The sequence below is a fragment of the Temnothorax curvispinosus genome, unplaced genomic scaffold, assembly GCF_003070985.1.
Source record: "Temnothorax curvispinosus isolate PA1 unplaced genomic scaffold, ASM307098v1 QBEX01000305.1, whole genome shotgun sequence".
NCBI classification, from domain to species: Eukaryota; Metazoa; Arthropoda; class Insecta; order Hymenoptera; family Formicidae; genus Temnothorax; species Temnothorax curvispinosus.
The window spans coordinates 371982-390375 of NW_020210085.1; the positions used below are offsets into that span (position 1 = coordinate 371982).

General features: G+C 39.9%; 1 protein-coding gene across 6 annotated transcripts; it reads right to left on the minus strand.

Annotated features, from left to right (window-relative positions):
• Positions 1-59: 59 nt before the first annotated feature.
• LOC112452762 (ras-related protein Rab-32) lies at positions 60-18157 on the minus strand. 6 transcript variants are annotated; one of them, XM_025013152.1, is made up of 6 exons: positions 6393-7646; positions 5730-6143; positions 4715-5292; positions 2515-2743; positions 1888-2213; positions 60-1481 (listed from the first exon to the last, which is right to left on the minus strand). In XM_025013152.1, exons 1-6 carry the CDS (start codon positions 6718-6720, stop codon positions 1368-1370), a joined length of 1989 nt encoding a protein of 662 aa, XP_024868920.1. In that variant the 5' UTR covers positions 6721-7646; the 3' UTR covers positions 60-1367. The 6 variants fall into 6 exon arrangements, with proteins under 6 accessions (XP_024868920.1, XP_024868929.1, XP_024868954.1 ...); XM_025013161.1 differs by having other exon boundaries at positions 5120-5292; positions 6393-7642; XM_025013186.1 differs by lacking the exons at positions 4715-5292; positions 5730-6143; positions 6393-7646 and adding an exon at positions 17982-18157.
• Between the last annotated feature and the right edge of the window lie 237 nt (positions 18158-18394).

An 18394-nucleotide genomic window follows, 5' to 3' on the forward strand; every position in this document is an offset into this window, starting at 1 on the left:
GAAAATGGAATGACGATATGTATATAAGGACAAAAAGGAGACCCAACAATATACTTTGATATTAACAAATTTAATACAGTTAAACATTGTTTTGTAATTATGTCTTGTATTTATACAAAAAGACTAAAAATAGGCAGGTATGTTGCTATTGTTACTGTTAGATAGTACAATAGCGTATCAGATATATTATGCCTCGGAAATAACATATATAAAATATTATATGTATGTATATATATCTACAATTTTTTCTGCAATAACGAGATATATGCGCCGCGTTATTAAATCATATTATATAAAAGTGCAAACATGCGAACATCGCTCGAAAGGTGAAGATCATTAATGTAAAATCTGAATTATTTACAATGCACGATGTATACATATACGTATATATGCCGCTCTCGATATATACCTTACTTACTATAACACACGTATGCTTCTGTACGTAGATCTATATCAAGAACATTATATATCTCTACACTTTTTCCCTCGACGCGAGAAGCGATACATTAAACATTCTTATTTTTCATCTTTCACCCTGAATTTCAGTCCAAATATTGCAATGCTATCAGCAAATTTGCCTAAACGCGTATTACATAAAATCGATCGTTTGACGTTCTAATTACAATCAGCTGTCTTGTGTAAATAACTGCGATTGTGCGAAAGGAGGCACAATGTTGTCGACAACTGAATTTAATCAGTAAAATACTGAATTCAATCAGTATAATTAACAGCGAAATGGAAGTATAGATAGGAAGCGTACTGTAAATCGAACGAGAAAACAATTAAAAGTATATTTTGTTTTTATCGAATTCATAGTATGTGTATATATGTGTGGGATCAATTTAATTAACCAAATAACAATAAATAGTATTACGCTCTTTACCACACATATACGCACAAGATTCTCAATTCTTGCTATTAATGATGCTAGAAGCATTTGTATGAATAGCAGTTATTCACACAATTTTGAGCAGACACAGAAAGCAGCGTTATATACAAATCTACTCGAATTAAAATAATATTTAAATGCACGTGTCAATTTATTAAGAAAAAATGCACATCGGTAATCTTGTCATTATATCGTTATAAAAGCACTGTTTAGAGGAATATTAAAAAATTTATTTAACTATTACCCTTAAATTATGGCTTTCTTACGCTGTATATATCTGAAAATGATTTGGATTGACAGACCCAAATAATTTTCATAAAAGATTCTCGTTGGAGAATAAGCAGATGCTTCCTACTACGAAGAATGGCAAAGTGTAGAAAATTATGATTCTCATGGCATCTACGAAGATACATTGAGGTTGATAAATGGAAAATCGTGACCGAGAATTCGAACTTGAATTCGACAATTTGCCTATTCGTCAGCAGCTGCAGGATTTTTTGGAGCTCGTCGGCGATTGATTCAACGCGAATCTCTCGCCGTCCGTCTGGTCTTGGACACCGTTGTCTTTTATAACCTGATCGTTTTGAAGTATCTGAAACAAACATTTTACATATATTTAATATTAATAGGCACAACCAAATTAATATATGCGCTGAAACATTGAGTGAAGCAATAATAGCAATCGTCCGATCGCAAGTTTGACACGCAGATGTCAGAGATGCTGATTGGTTTCACGTTGATTAATTAATTATGCATCATAAGTCGATCACTTCTAGGGCGAAAGACGTCAATAATTAATCCGTCGTACGTCACGCATAAGCAACAGGCATAGTAAACTTAAGCTTGATTATATGACACAAAGTCTTCACCGAATATTAATATATCCATCTTACTTTTAAGTCAGAATTATTCACGATCGCATATTTCATTTTTAAGAGGTCTGCTTCTCTACATTTATGATTTAACATGAAAGAAAAGTAATGTGAAATATCTCTTACTTTATTGACGAGAAATTTGGCTGCTTCCTCGATGTTAATATTCTCTTTCGCCGAGGTTTCAAACCAGCCGGAGAAGTTCTTCTCTTTACAGTATTCGTCCATCTTGGCGGGCGAGTTAACCAGACCTTCCTTTTGCTGATCGCACTTATTCGCCAGTAGAACGCACGGTATCGCTGATCCATCAGGAAGCTGCACTTTTGAATCCAGGTCTTGTTTCCATTTCACCACAGCGTCCAGCGTCGCGCTCCTCGTCACGTCGAATACTATGAAAGCACCTACGGCTTCCTTATAGTAAACTCTGGTCATGTTCCCGAACCTTTCTTGACCTAGACAGATCATTAAATATGAAGATTAGTTAAGTTTATTAAACTTAACTAATTTTAATATTAAATAAAATATTAAATATTGAATAAACACATTTAAATAAAATTATATTATTCGCGTATAATAACTCGGCTATGGTTTAAACTATTAATTAGACAATTTTAGAAGCGTTTGAGATATCTAAGATGTTTGTCAGTAAATAGGAAATAAGAACTATGCATGTGTATGTTAATCTAACTGTCCCGAGTATTATGTTCCATTATTAGCTCCAAAAATAAAAGGAGGTTGTGAGTTACTATTGACCTGCGATATCCCATAACTGCAGTCTGATGATGGTATGCGGATCCCAGTTCAGGACTTTGAGCGCGAAGTCGACGCCAATCGTCGCGCGATAATGTTGGGAGAAGAATTGATGCACGTATCGTTTGATGATAGACGTTTTCCCCGCCCCGAGCTCGCCGATTACTAATATTTTGTACAAGTGCTCCCGTTTCTCGCTTACTCCGAGGTTGGGTGCATTATTCGACGACGACTGAAACAGCAAAAGGAAATACAATAAACATTTGAACGTAAAATACTTTTTTTTCTTGAAGAAACAATCTTTTTTTTCAAGATATAATGCACTCGGGATGACGCTGCTTTTCTCCCCATTTTCATAGGCAGCGCATTAACTTGATAGATAACAACCAACGACGCTGAATACGTTTTATTAATCGTAAAGAGGAAGAAAATACACACATGATTTATCACAAATAATTGGATAATTATTAAATATCGCTTATATAGATACGGAAAATATAAATAAAATAATTTTTTTTTTAGAAACGCAAATATTTTTGACGAACCCCGAGCCACTTCCATTCTTTCGGTTGCACCTTCCACTTGCCGAAATCGAACGTTTCTAAATTTCGCCAAATTTTTAATTCGACGTCCATGTTTACGCGCGACTTTCTAGGTGCCTGTACGCTTGTTAGAGACTGGAAATAATTACGTTCCTCGCGAATGATCTCGCTGCTGCAGCTCGCGTGAACGAAATGAACTGAGAGACTTGCATGATGGGAGAATGATCCCCGAGTACGGTCGTGGGGGGACTGCACAAGAACTATAAATACAACAATAAGCCTCTCGCGTCTTAATGAATGTATTATCAGCAATCTGAATAATCGCCATCGAATTCGAAGAGACATCAATAGTGTGACGGACCATCTTTTGACATGATTGACTTTCTATTTCGATGATGAATTTTCGAAGCGAACGGATTATCTTCTATTTGATTCTCCTGATTTCGAGCAACTTCGGTTATCTATATAATCGCGCATTTTTTCCCTCTGAAACGTAGACGATAGATAGAACGCGCGAAATAACCACGTAATTCGAAACTCCGTAACCAGACGAGGTAACGCGCAAGATCCAAAGGGGCAGAAATATAAGCGGATCGGTATCAGAAAGGTACCGCAAACGCGTACCGCAGCGTTTGACTGGATTAGCAGGAGAGTCTCTAGAGCCACATACACTTAGCGAACAAACACCGAACAAACAGCGAACGTAAACGTTTGTTGTCATTGTTCAACAGATATAATCAAAAATTTCAAATTGCTACATGCAGCAAACACCGAATCTGGTCGAATTCTAGTATTTGGTGCAATCGAAAGAAAGAACAAACAACCTAGGAGCAAAAACGCGAATATCCGAACGTTCGCATTCGCTGTTGGTTCGCTAAGTGTATATCCTCTCGTGTTTAATATTGGAGTATAAATCGATCCACGTCAAGAACTTTTCTACGAATGAATATATGTCTGTATCTTAGAGGTAAAGAATCGCGTATCTCCAGTTTTTGTCAAAATGGAGTTAATACATTTTTCAATATAACAGGACAGCTTAAGTTGTATAGTGGTAAAGCGTCTTAATTATATCTATTATTACTAGTTCCTAAGATATAAGGTTTAGAAAAAGTTCTATTGAAAATTTTTATAGTGCCTAATTTTTAAAGCATGGCAATTGTGCTAAATTGTATTATACATGCCACAGTTAAATTACTTAATTGAAAACTTAATAAATCAAGTTACTACTTTTATTTTATATCTAAAAAAATATACATTATTTCCCTATTTAAAATTTTAAACCTAATTTCTCCGAATGTACAAAAATGGACATATACGATTTTACCTTTACCTCTAAGGTACAGATATAGATATAAAAAATTCGGTATTTTCTTCAAGTTTCTCAAGAGAGAAACTTAAAAGTAATTTTAAGTACTTATTTCTTCTTCCTATCAATTCTAGTTACGCAGAGCTTTGTTGATTGTGGCTGCAAATGCGTCAACGTGGAATGATCCAGGCTATCGTATTTCCAACACGACGAAGCCGATCATACATTATACGCGTAACATATATATTTCATCGCGTTTCGCAATTCAATATCGCCATTCAATGTCGCAAAACATCAGACGTTCGTAACGTCAACGGAGACAACCCTATACCGCACCTACCGCGATGCATCTCACCTCAAGGTGGTCCACGACTGCCACGGGTGCCATGACGTTGTAAAGTCTGCGATAATTGCTGCCTGTATTGTCGTAATCCTCCGAGAGATCCTCCTCGTCGAGGGTATTGTCGAAAGTGGAGAACGTGTCGAAGGTCCTCACGCTAATGTGCCGCACTTTATTCTTCCTTTCCTCTTCCAGCTGTTGAAGGAACTCGTTGCTGTCGGTACTTGATAATTTGCCGCGGGTGTTAACGTTGATCACCGTCTCGTCCGAGCGCGTCGCGTCCTTGGATTCCGAATCGAAGAAGCGTCGCTGAAATATCGCTCGCTTCTCCTCGAGCAACGACAGCTTACGGCGAATCTCGACGGGCGACGATGTCGACGGCACACATTCAGAGGATTCCGAATCGTATTTCGTCTTTACCTTGCCTCTCCTGGCCGCTGGATCCTCCGCGGGCTTCGTCTCGCTAGGCTCCGGCCATCTCGACAACGCGTATGGGAGTGTCGAGCTGCATCGTTTATCGAAAGGTGAGGCGTTATCTTGATTCTCCTGTTGCGACTGTCGTTCAGTGTCCGGAGAAATTTGATGATGCGCGGCTGTATGGAGAAACGTTTTTACGGTCGGTTTTTCGTATATGATCTCAAGTAGCTTTCAGCGGTTACAACGTTGCTACGGTGCTTTGCTATATGCGGTTGCCAATAATCGTGCAGTTCTACGTGCGTTTGTTACGAGAAGGTTGAAAATAAAATGAGACAAGCATCGACATAAAGGAAAGAAATAAAATTTGAAGAGATGTGCGCACCTGCGTTTCTCAGAAATAAAATCCAGACATATTTTTTTTCAATGCATACGTATCTCTAGATTTTATCTTTCAAAAAACTGCAAACGCATATCTCCCAGAATTTATTTCATAAAAATACGTCAAAGACTGAATGAAATCGTCGTTAAAAAGCGAATATCGCGGAATCTTCCGCCCTTTCAAGTTTCGTGCAGGTTTTGCAATCGCGACCCATAGCATCCATACAAGGCTCACCCTGCTGAACGGTTCCCGCAAAGCTCTTGATGGTCAGCGACGGCGATATGCGTTGCACTACGCTGACGGTCTTCGTCGATTTCTCGAGCTTTTCTGGTTTCTTAATCTCCTCTTTTACCCCCTTTTCCCTCTCCAGGGCGTCGTCGTTCTCTCTTTTCGCGGCACGAGCGTATGTGTGAACGGGCGACTCTTGTGAGGACTGGCTTTGCGATCGGCTACTATTACCTCCCTCCGGAGTGTGTCGCGGCTCTTGCTGTTCCGAGGACATGCGAAATTTATTTAGGCTCAGCTTGCGCACCAGCGAATGCGACTTCTTTTTCTTCTTCTTCAGAGCCGCGCTGGAAAGCGCGTCGGTCGTCAATTTCGGCTCTTTCTCGTCCTCGAGCCGTTGCGATTGCTGCTGCTGAGATATCTCTGAAGCGGAAGGGAATCGCGAGTCAAGGAAAAGCTGTTTAAGAACTTTGCTCTCGGATAAGAACGAAATAATACGCGTCCCATTCCAATTTTATAATTAATAATATTAAAGAAAAATGAAGAAACTAAAAGACTCGAAAAGTAAATCTTAAAAAGATATGATTCATAAATAGCTCATGCATTCTTCGTCATTCGTTGTCTATCTCGTAAATAAGAAGCGGAAAGTTCATCGAACACGTCGAGATTAACCTTTATCACGCTGCTCTGCCTCGAAGGAGGACGATACGTCGGTTTCACGCGTCTTCTTCTTGATTTTAAATAAGTTACCCTCGCGAAGGCTGCTCTTGAACGCGCCAAATTTACCCTTCTTTCGGTCATCCGCGTTGGCGCTGGAAGAGAGGGTCGCGACGCTGCCGCCGGTCAGGGTGTCGAGACTGGAACTGCTGTCGCCCACGGTGATGTATTCGCCAGAGGTGCTGGCCACGACCGACTTCCGCTTCTCTTCCTCCGACGAGGAGCGCGCGATCACCGTGTCGGGTGAACTGCCACCCTCGTTCGTGTTTTCGTTGCGATCCATGATTTTCGCGAAAAATCGCGTCACGATTTAAGACACGATGAATGGATGAATAGAGAAAAAGAGATGATGTCGTAGGGCTGATTTTTTTTTTATACTTTGCCGTACGAACGCTTTCCGTCTCACTTTGCTCGCAGAACACTGTTTTGGCTTCCCAGTCGTGCGCTGAGAAACCTTAAAATTCCACCGATGTTCGATCAGCCTCGAACGGATAATTCACTTATCCCTCTTCTCTACCTTCTTAGACGCGCAACGAGTTTTCTCTGCGCGAATACTGGAACGACTGAGAAGAAACCGAGGACCGAAAAATAACTGCGGTCAACGACGATCGGATTTTTTACTGGATAATTGTTAAACAATGAAAGATGCAGTAGCTGCCATTCAAGCCTGGATGGAATTTAAAGGATGGAGCGAGCTAGTTTATTTTTCTTGCTTTTGTAAAATGCACATACATTTTTATGGACTGGTAAATAACAGTGTAAGGAAAAATTTAAGGATTTTGAACAATTTCAGGCATTCAGGATTATAATATCATTATACGATTATTTCACGCACTGTACGAGCACTATTTCTCTAAAAATTTTCACAATACACTATAGGCAGTACCTTAACATGTACAACAGGAACCACCTTGTGGAGCACTAATTAAAATATTAGATGTCAAAAAGCACAAATTCACAGTCAGCATAACAAATAAAGAAATGTTAATAATATTAAATTTGAAAAAAAATGAGAAAATTTTATACAAGACGACTGAAGAAACTGCAGGCTCAACGGCGTCCTGAGCCGCACTAGATGTTGATATAAAAATATGAGGGGCTAATGGGGGTGGGGCATGCAAGTATCTCCCACCACGTTACTCGCTACGTACCGGTCTCATATTCTTTGTATGAAGAATCCGTATGTACGCGTGTATGTAAACCGTGTGTCCACCTTTGCAGTTGTCTTGTAAGTTTTTCTTTGAATGTATCTATACATATCTGTATCTTTGCAACAATTAATGTATATATATATATATATATATATATATATCGTTGCCCTCGGATTCATTCCTGTCTACGTATTTTGAGCGTGTGGCTTTGCCATAAACTTCCCTTTAGGGGAGTTGAACTATGTCGCGCGCAATAGACGCATTATATAAAATCCACTGTAGTTTGATAAGCGCAAATAATGCAAATGCGAGCAAATTATTTAGAATATTTATAAGTATGCGTTAACATTACGTCGCGTAACGAAATAGTGCACGCAACTTTCATCATCTTCCGCAAATAACGTTCGTTAAAAATATGGAAATTTTCACTCGGTCGAGATCGTTTAAATGGCTTTTAATCGTACACACCATCGGTATATTGAATAAAATCAAGCAAATTGCCGTACTTCGGCAAAGTCGGAGATTGCCTCTGTCCGATTTCAACTTCCGATTTTATAATGCAACGTGACGATGCATTGCAACGATTTATAAACCGTTCGATGGAATTCACGCGTGCCTCACAGGCGCGTTTGATTCTCTAATTAAACCGGGTCTTTATTCTAACAATTAATTAGCCGTGACGGATCAGCCGCCGATAAAGAAATAATGCGATAATATAGCACTAATGCGAAGATTAGAGCGAATCTTTTCAGCTCGTAATCTTAATTGGACATGCGTGATTACGCGTGCGTTGTCGATTCATTTCGTTTGTTCTCCTTTTACGCCGTACGCGATGCATCTCGATAAGCATATTTCTCAATCGCTACACGTTAATCTTTAGATATAAAAGATTTTAATTGAAATAGTAGAAGCACTATACGGATTTGTTTTTTATTTTAATAGATATCACAGTATATACGCAAGATGTAAATTCTGTATCCAGAATTTGTGAATTAATTACTAGCCATATAACAATATTAATATTAATTATCTAATACATTTCAGATAAGTCATAATTTTCCACTATCGGATTTGCTGCAATAACGTCTTAACTCACATCTCCTTGTATGTCATTAATTAAATATTAATTAAGAAAAGTTGGCAGAGTTAATGTGTATGAAACGTGCATTCACAATATAAGAATTCCAAATAATTTCGAAAATACGATGAAGATCGTCAAACGTGATTCCTAAATCGATGATCATTATCGAACACAGTTCCTACCGAATCATTACGTTATTACATTGTGCACACGTACCTACGCGCGACGAACGCGGATCAGTTTCCCCTCTATAGAAAGTACGTACAAAGAAATACGTGTGGCAAGACTCACAAACCGCCGGTATAGAATGACACACAGGGGAGAGAAGTTGCAGGACACGTTGGTCAACAACCTCAGATATTCATAACGTCCTTACACTTGCGACAGACTTGTAGCGTGCACGGTTACAAAGACACGCAGGAGCCTCTCGTTTGCGTAATTATCAGGAAGAGATAATTCTCGCCCGGGAAGTGAAGGGATATATGTGGAAAATGAACATCTTTGCCTATTCTTTTCTAAGAGGTTTTGTTGAAGGCATTTTTCTGAATGACAGTCTTATCAATATCTATACGCTTAACAATAAGCTTTCGAGTTCAATGCCCAACCTCACGTGGCTAACAAAATAAAATAGTATAATCAAAATTTGAGTTTTGAAATTTTAGAGCACCTGCCGTACAGTTTTGACTTGTCAGCAATTAAATAATTTTTATCTTAAAAATGACAGCAAGTTCTCACCAAAATTAGCAAAGTTCTTTTCTTTTTCTTAACGTTCCTTTATTTTTAGACTTTTTCTCCGTATGTATGAGTATCGAATCGGAAGATGGAACAGACATAAGTAAAACCTGAAGAATATTATAAATCAGTAGTATTGTTCGTAAGAAATAAAATTCCTTCTGTAGTACGCGCACGATTCGAAGAATGCCAACAGGAAGGAGCCTTCTCCACTTCCCATCGACGTAACGTATTACGTCACGAGTAAAATCGACGTTCCGGTAGTTAGTGACGAATTATACATCTAATCTAATTGTAACGTCCCACACACCGCCAAAGACAGATCTTATTGCGATAATAGTGTTCCAGCCAAGTAAGTCGGAGAAAGTATCTCTCGATAATTATATCAACTATACAACTTGCGGTAGAAAACAGATGTATCCCTGAGAGGACCCGGGGCAACGTTTTCGTGAGAAATCGCGTTACGATGCGCGCTCGTCGAGGCGCCCACAGGTCGCGTAATCGACGGTGAAAGGTGTTCTTAATAAACGCGATTTAATAGCTAGTTCACGCGGGTGTCGAGCTAAAAGCGCGAGCTGAAATCTGTAACGCGATTCGCGCGTGGCACGAGAGAGAGAAAGAGAGAGAGAGAGAGAGAGAAATCGGACCCACCTTTCTTCTAGCGTCTCTAGCTGCCTCCTGCTTGCAATTCTCGCTGAAATTCATGTTGAGATCGAGGTACAGGTGATTATTGTTCAACAGAAGCGCGGGCGGCTCCATCGGCGGCGGATTCGCTTCCTTCTTGTGCCTCAAACGCCTCTCGGTTCTCTCCTGCCTCGTGCGCAGCACGAGCACCACATTTCGGTCCAGCATGTCGAATTCGAATCTCGACCAGAGAGAATCGGACAGGCTTATATTTACCCTTTCGTAACACGCGTGCGACGTCCGATCGAGTTTTTCGTAATACACTGCACCACGGATCTAGCCACTGCGCAGCCAACTCTATCCCCGACGCACATTAATATTTATCAGGAGACCATATCGAGATCTCGCGTGGCGGCAAAAGAGAAGTGTACTATAGGCACGAGGAGAACGTCTTTCTGTTTCTTCTACTATTTTACGCTATCGTGGCGACATATTTATACGTTGTCTTATTATATGTGCTCCAGTTCGTAATCGCGAGCCGCTCGACGATGACTCGACGATATTATACGATCTCTAATTCTCGCTTTTCCGCTGCTTTTTTGCGCCGGTTCAACGGTAACAGCCGGGAACTTGTGCGTGATTTCGCGATGATGCAACGATCGAGGAGAAATTCGTAAATCGTGGCCGTAAGGGAACGATAGTAACGGACAGTGTGCGTCGGATAAGTGCAAAGTCCCAGCATTTATTGGATTAGCCCGGACGTTATCGTCTGCCATGTTATCGGAGCGAGCGAGGCGCCTACAAAAAATGCTAGGCGCCTTGTGAGCGTGATCGTTTTTTGTGATGTGCGTATACAGAGAGAAATACGGGAAGGAGGAGGAGGAGGAGGAGGAGGAGGAAGGCGCCGTCACGAAGACGACGACGACGACGATGGACGACGACGAAGAGAGGACTGCGACATGCGGCTGGACCATAGTTCACCGAGTTCACCAACCTCCAAAAACCCTACGCGGTTATGAATATCGTCCCAGACAGCACGCATGTCCAAAACCAAGACATAAAACGTTTTACGAAATGATGGCTAAAAGACGTCTTAACGACGCCGCGACGTCTTTAAGACGTTTCATGTCTCGATTTTGGACATGGTGCTGTTTGGGGTGGATCCGTGTAGAAACTCTGCTACTTTATCTCTGCCTACATTAGAATCCGAGATTCAAATGCTGAAACAATCCTGAAATTATCGTTCCGTCACTCCAGTTATCAATATCGAAGGGCTCACGCCGTTTCTCGGTTTGTTTGTTTTCGTTTAGCAAAGAATTTATGATCCACCACTACCGCAGAAGAGAGAAACACCGCGCTGTTTACGCGTTATCGATCGCCCTGGTCGCTGCATCGCTTTAGGTGGACCACGTACCAACCGCCTGGTTCCTGGTTCCTGATTCTGTAACTCTCAACGACAGGGTCGTTATCGTTATTACATTGTCGTCGCACAGGTATAATATATGACAAAACCTGCGCGACTACAATATAACGATAACGACAGATATCTGTCGTTAAGAACTGAATGGGCAGAACGGGGGCACTGGACCAATAAGAAAATCCGTCAATGAATGGGAGAATAAAAAATAAAAGTGAAAAATCACGGTCGCGTTATCCGGTTGTCGCCGGTTAGTTTATCGAAGATTACACCAGTTTCGCCATCCTACCGAGAAATTACGTCGAAATTACGTCAGTGGGATTATTTTCGTGTCTTGTTCCAAGTTCCAAGAGCAGAAGAGACGATCACGAGAGGCGATCATGTAACGGGAATAACAACGCAAATCCTCGTAGTTGTTACACCCCGCGGTTACGATCGACGCGAAACGAACCTGGGATATGCCCGTGTGTTCCGCGGTTTCATCGCCGCGGTATTCTTTCCCGCCGCGAAGCCGCATAATCGAGTTACACCGATCCCCCGTGACACGATTACGCGTTCGCCCCGATCCCCGATCGGTTCGGTATACGTCCTTCGGCAGGAATACTCCGTATCGGAGGGAGAAATATAATATATATCGGTGACACAAACTGATACATCGCGAATGGTGTTGCAGTTCGCCATACCGCGTATCGCGACAACCTGATTAAATATACATACTTACGTTACATTGCGACAAAACGGTCGGATTAACTTGCAATTTACATTGCACTTCGACGATTACTGTTAATTACGCGCCACGCGAAGATGAACCAATTCGATATATCAATCGCTATAAATAAGCGTGGAAACGTTGCGAAAACGCGGAGGAAAAGAACGAAACGATGTCAAGTGATATCTATTCCGGAATAGATGGGAAATAGTACGCGTCACGTCAGCCGGAATTAGAAACACAACAATCCCCGTTCATTTAGACAAGCGCAAATGAACGTAACGTGATAACTAATTATAAGAATGAGATAAACATTATACAATGCTACGCGCGCTAGTCCCTGACTGGCGCTTAAGAGACCGACGACGCAATTGTTTTGAATGAGCGAGCCACACTTACGTAGTTTTGACGACACGATTCCAGGGAATATCTGTTACACGACGAATGTTGATTAAGAAACAAACAATCTGATTTATGTCCATTAATTATGTTCATTAATTCGGTTCGAAATAGGCAAAAAGTTAAAAGTTAAGATAATTTGTTCGAGGATCGATCAATGTTTATACTCGACAAGAATTCGCATTATACATGAGCTTAAAGAAAGCTAGAATGTTCTAATCTAATATGATTAAATTGTTGACTTGCTGACCAACGTGACATTTTTAATCTTTATTACCGGTCGGCGGATATAGACGTGCTAATAATAGCTGTCGAAAAGACAAAGTATACGTGATGCAATCGTATAATTTGGTGTGTTACAATATTCTACGTGACAATAACTGATGCAATCGTAATTTGGGGTGTTACAATATCCCACGTGACGATAAAATGATTTATGTCTATTACGCAGTAAACTTTGCAATTTTCGTTCCCATAACGTAAAATCCATAAACGACCATATAACCATATTATTTGAAATATAAAAAAAAATATAAAAATAAATTATATGATTATAATAGAAATTACAATTTTATATTGATCAATAATCTATTTTTTTCGACGAAATTATAGAAGATTACGACCCCATGTCAATATTGTCAATAAATAAATATTATCTAATATTGGTATCCGAGCCCTAGAGATTTAACTTAGTTCCAACAGAAAAGAATCTGTTTTCATCTCGATATATGTTAATTTCGGGAATCGGCGTGACCTTTCACCGCCGTTTAACGCGTGTGTCGTCTCGTACGTAATGTAGATAAGAATCGTCGCCGCGTATTTTGCTCAACTACTTAGTTATTCGATAAATATTCGTTTTTTTTTTTAAGGAAAAAATCGATATTACTCGGTAAAAATGTATAATCTGAAGTGAAAGGTTAATAAACTACAAGAGGGTGCAAAAGAAAAGGAACAGCGTTCTCCTAAAGAACGGTAACTAAAAAGCCATTAATTCCTATCGGAATTAAAAGTGATCGGTTGTTTTATAAACAGATATCGAGAGGAAGTAAATCCTCCTTTTTTAAACTTATGATGACGAAGTAGTTTGATTAAATGTTACATTACTTACGCAGTTGCGGAAAGAGAGAGAGAGTTGCGTGAATCGCCAAATGCGCTTATCCGCCAGATTATCAGTGAATTACAATAAGCGTTTTATTCAAACGGCACATTTGCCACCGTGATGCAGCGATGCACGGTAATCCTAGCCTACAGGAGAGCGGATGGGACAAGATAATTGCTAATTAAGATTAACACAGATATCCCTGAAGTGACAACGAATGACGTTTCAATAAGATGCAGTTTGCTTGAAAGTTAAGCTGCATTAATTTAAGTAGCGCGTTTAGCAAATGCAGAAAAGAAACATGTAAATGTCAGATATGTTATTGGATATGATTGTTCTGAAAATAAAATTTCTTATTTCTTATTTTTTGAAAATAAAATTTTTTATTTTCAGAAAATATAAACAATCTGACAAGTTATTCGAACGCTGAAAAATAATTGACGTGTCCGATCCAAACAGTTGCGTATATAATATTAAAATTATTAAAAGTTAATGGATATGAGGGATTTATCTAGCGATTATATTGAGATCGCGATCTTATTGTAATGGGAAAACGATCTTAATTACGATACTAAGATTAGGTGTGAATCACGAGTTCGTGAGACAACGATACGCAACGAGAACACAGTAGCGGAGTTCGAGTTTGATAGAGAGACAATAATGATAAGCGACAATGCATTGACGAAATGTTTGTTAAGCTTGTTTTCTCGATAGGTATCTTAATGATTCATTCGAAAGTCGTTTCGCGCAATTTACGCGAAGGTGAAGCGCGGCGCGATAAATGCAATTTTTACATAAACTCGATTACATTTGAATTTAAATATATCGGCACGCAACATTACCACGTTCTATCTACTGTGTGGACAGTAGCCTGATCGACGTTATTTTTATTATCTGAAAATCGAAAAAGTGCAGATCAATGCTGCAGACGTATTCGCCAAAGATGTCCCGGTTGCACGTAGCGTGTTTCGCTACTCATATATAGAAAGTATCTTAAATTTTACATGCGCAGTTTTACGACTAACCCCTGCATGCATTTCGCGGACTTTGCGGTCACCTTTGTCGATACGTGAAACGGCTTCTTCCCGACTACATCGTGACAAAATAGCCACGACAAAATGTTGAAAACTTCTCAAGAATAAATAGTAAATATATAAATTAAGTGTAAATAATAACGGTCAAATTTGCGTGCTCGCGCGCGCGTGTCATCTATATTGAATTGAACAAGACTATCTTAATGCGTGTTTGGTAAAAGATTGATATTCCTGAATCCTGATAATTATTGTATAGGAATAACTTCCGTCAAGTCTGAGAAATGATATATTAGTTGCTTTCCATTTACACTCAAGTGATCTGAGTCACTCAGATATGTGAGTATTTTATACTCATTTTGTATTTACCTGCTTATTTCGGTGACAAAGCTATCGTATAATAATACAGGTCCATAGCCTCACTTTTAATGTTCGAGTCTATTAGATTCATTAAAGCAATGGCTCGATTGTGCTTGATTGTAGATAAAAACTCAGTTGAATCTCACTTGCCAGCATGCAAAAAGAACGTGCATTTAACTGAGTTATGACGTCACAAGTGAGAATTATCTGAGTTTTGATGCAAATGGAAAGCAACTATTAATAAAATGGGAAGATACTTTAATATTTTACGGTGATATCGATGGGCTCCGCCCCTCCGAAGGGCTGCATGACGCAGTCACACGTAATGTATTTTTACATTTTTAGAAATAATTCAATCGGACACCTCTTCTCAGCGTCCATAAAATAACCACAAATCCGATCCGACATAGATCGTATTCGTAGTATATATGAAACTCGATCATTCACAATAGTGACGCCTTAATTCGAGGAAAAATGCGCGCGAGAGGACGGAAAGAGACACCGATCGTGTCTCTTGCGGTTATTTACTAGACACTAGACTGCGGGATGTAAAAAGTTCGGTTGAAAAAAAAAAGACTTATTCAATATGTTGATATTCGTGAAAAAATTAAATTAGATTGAGACTAAATTAATAGTCTCTCTCGTTTCTATATATATTATTAAGTAGTGTACATACATATACTTATGTATAGTTTATTTAATACATGTGTACCTTAGAGGTGAAGAATCGTATCTCCGCATTTATTATATGAATTCAGAGAAAACAGGTTTAAAGTTTTAAGTAGGAAAACGATATATTTCTTTTAAATATAAAATAAAAGTAGTAACTTGATTTATTAAGTTTTCAATAAAGTAATTTAACTCTGACATGTTTAGTGCAACTGCCAATAACACTCTGCAGGGGAGACCGGACACAAGACTCGTTGGCACAAAAGGCAAGTTGGCATTGCGTTCCGTTTATACTTTATGTATTTGGCGAAAGAAACGATGGAATAGTTATCACAAAACATCTCTTTTATGACATATAAGTACTTTGTCCAAAGTTTTATTTAAATCAAACAAGTATTACAATAAAAAAAAAGAGAAAACTCTGATTCAAGAGGTGGCAAGTAAATTTTCGAGCGTTTCAAAATATCGTATTAATAATGTTCTTCAGCTTGAGAAGTAAATCAAAATGACGTATTATATTAGTTAAAAGAAAAGTTTCCGTTACTATACGACATGTTATTTTGAGGAATAACACTAATTTATTATAATAAAATGACTGAAATCAACGTATGTAGAAGAAGCTATAATACAGTATACAGGATCGTTCCTAGCATGAAAATGTAGAGAAAGGTTCTCTCTATCACATTAGTACTGTTTAATCATGATAATTAGTTGTTTAAAAAATTAAATGCCGAAATTGTGAAAACTGAGCCAACGAGCCTCGATCTCCCCTACCTTTTAAAATTAGGTTTAAAAATTAGGCACTATAAAAATCTTCAATCCGACTTTTACAAAACGTTGTATCTTAGGAACTAGTAATAATAGACAAGACGCTTTACCATTAAACAATTTAAGCTCCTGTTATAGTGAAAAATGTGTTTACTCCATTTTGACAAAAGCTGGAGATACGATTCTTTACCTTTAAGGAGCACAGATACATAATTTAATATATATAAATCGTAATATATATCATATATAATATATATATAAATAATCTTCGCGCGAAAACAAAGCTGTGAACGGCGAGCGCAATTAACGCTCGAGATTCAACGGATCCCGCACCGATTCACGTTTTATTATTCGCATGCAAAGAGAGATTACTACCGAATCCTCGATATCGGCAACCTCGACAGTTTGGTAGTCAATCGACGACAGATTAGATAAATCGAAGTCTTACGAAGATTATCGGCGTGACGTGTGTATTGCCACGATAAATTTTTCTGTGATAATCACGGGAGGATTTCCACCGTGCTTTTCCCGGGAACATTTCGGGACGAGATAATTGAAGCACGTGTTGCATCGTAGCCGGGTGATGCAACGGAATTTTTTACTTTTATCGCCGAAAGGGAGACCGGGTGACCGCGAATATTCGTACCGACTAATCGAGTGGAAGCGAAGATCATCCGAGGCGACCGGACAAAGAATACATAACTTAATCGTCAGCGCGACGTATCTATGCGCCTCTATCAAAGACTCTATTGACGCATCGTGGTTAATCGTCAAGATAACTCGATTTTTATCGCTTAATCCATACAAATCGAAGAATACACTGAACTTAACAAAAATATACTTGCTACACCGATGGGAATGCTATCGTCTCTTTCTACGATACGTAGAAGATAAAAACGAGCTCAAGGCGGACTTTTCACACCCTGACCGCGTCTCGTCTTCATCCCGCCGAACACGCTTGTTTTCGATTCGATAATAATTTTACTGTGAAACATAAAATTATTATCGGTTATAAAATTTCGGCGTAAAATTTCCACCCGTCTCGCACTCGTCTCGATCTCTCCGTATCGTCGTTATTGACACGCGCCGTTCTATCTAATCGAACGAAAAGACGAAAAGGAAAAACAAAAAAAAAAAGTAAAGATATACGTTTGTGAGTAATCGTCCGGAGTAACGATTCGGATTATTTAAAGCGCGTAGCCCCGCGAGGATTCGCGCAGACACTCGCACGTGTATCGAGCCGATCGCTCGGAATCGGCACCTCTCTTCCCTCTCGCCGCGTTCTCGACGAATATTTATGACGATATTAATATGTCAGACCGTCGAGGGAGTGTTTCCAAACGGTGAAACTCCGTTTCGGGGGGACATGGGAGGATCCTCCGCGACCCGCCGGACGTGCGAGCCGATCGTTCAAAATCGGCGCGCCTAGCAGACGCGAGGTCGGCGCCGGTACGCGCGTAAAAATCGAGGGGTGGAAAACGGTCGAGTCGACGTCGACACTCACCATTTGAGGGGCGGGACGATTCTGCTTGGATCCCCGGTACTCCTGCAGCGGAACGGACTCGTATCGCAGCTTCTTCTTCAAATGCGAGCGGGAACGTCTCACGACCGATATCACCACAGCTGGGCCCATCCGGCCATCTTGCCATATATCAAAACGTGTACTACGTCGCGCTGGCGTGTTTCGCCGTCGAGGCTCTCCCCCTCCTCGATCACCCCCTTTTTTCATCGCGCCGCGACGACGACGGTTGCGTAACCCCCTCATTCCCTCCTCGTCGCTTTCGCGGACGTCTCAATCTCTCCCTTTCTCCTTCCCCGACGCTCTTATCCGACGAGTCGCTTTGTTTATAGAATTTAAAGTTCCCGTCGTGATCGCGGACGACGCCACTGCACGGCAGGCTGAAAACTTGGTCTCGG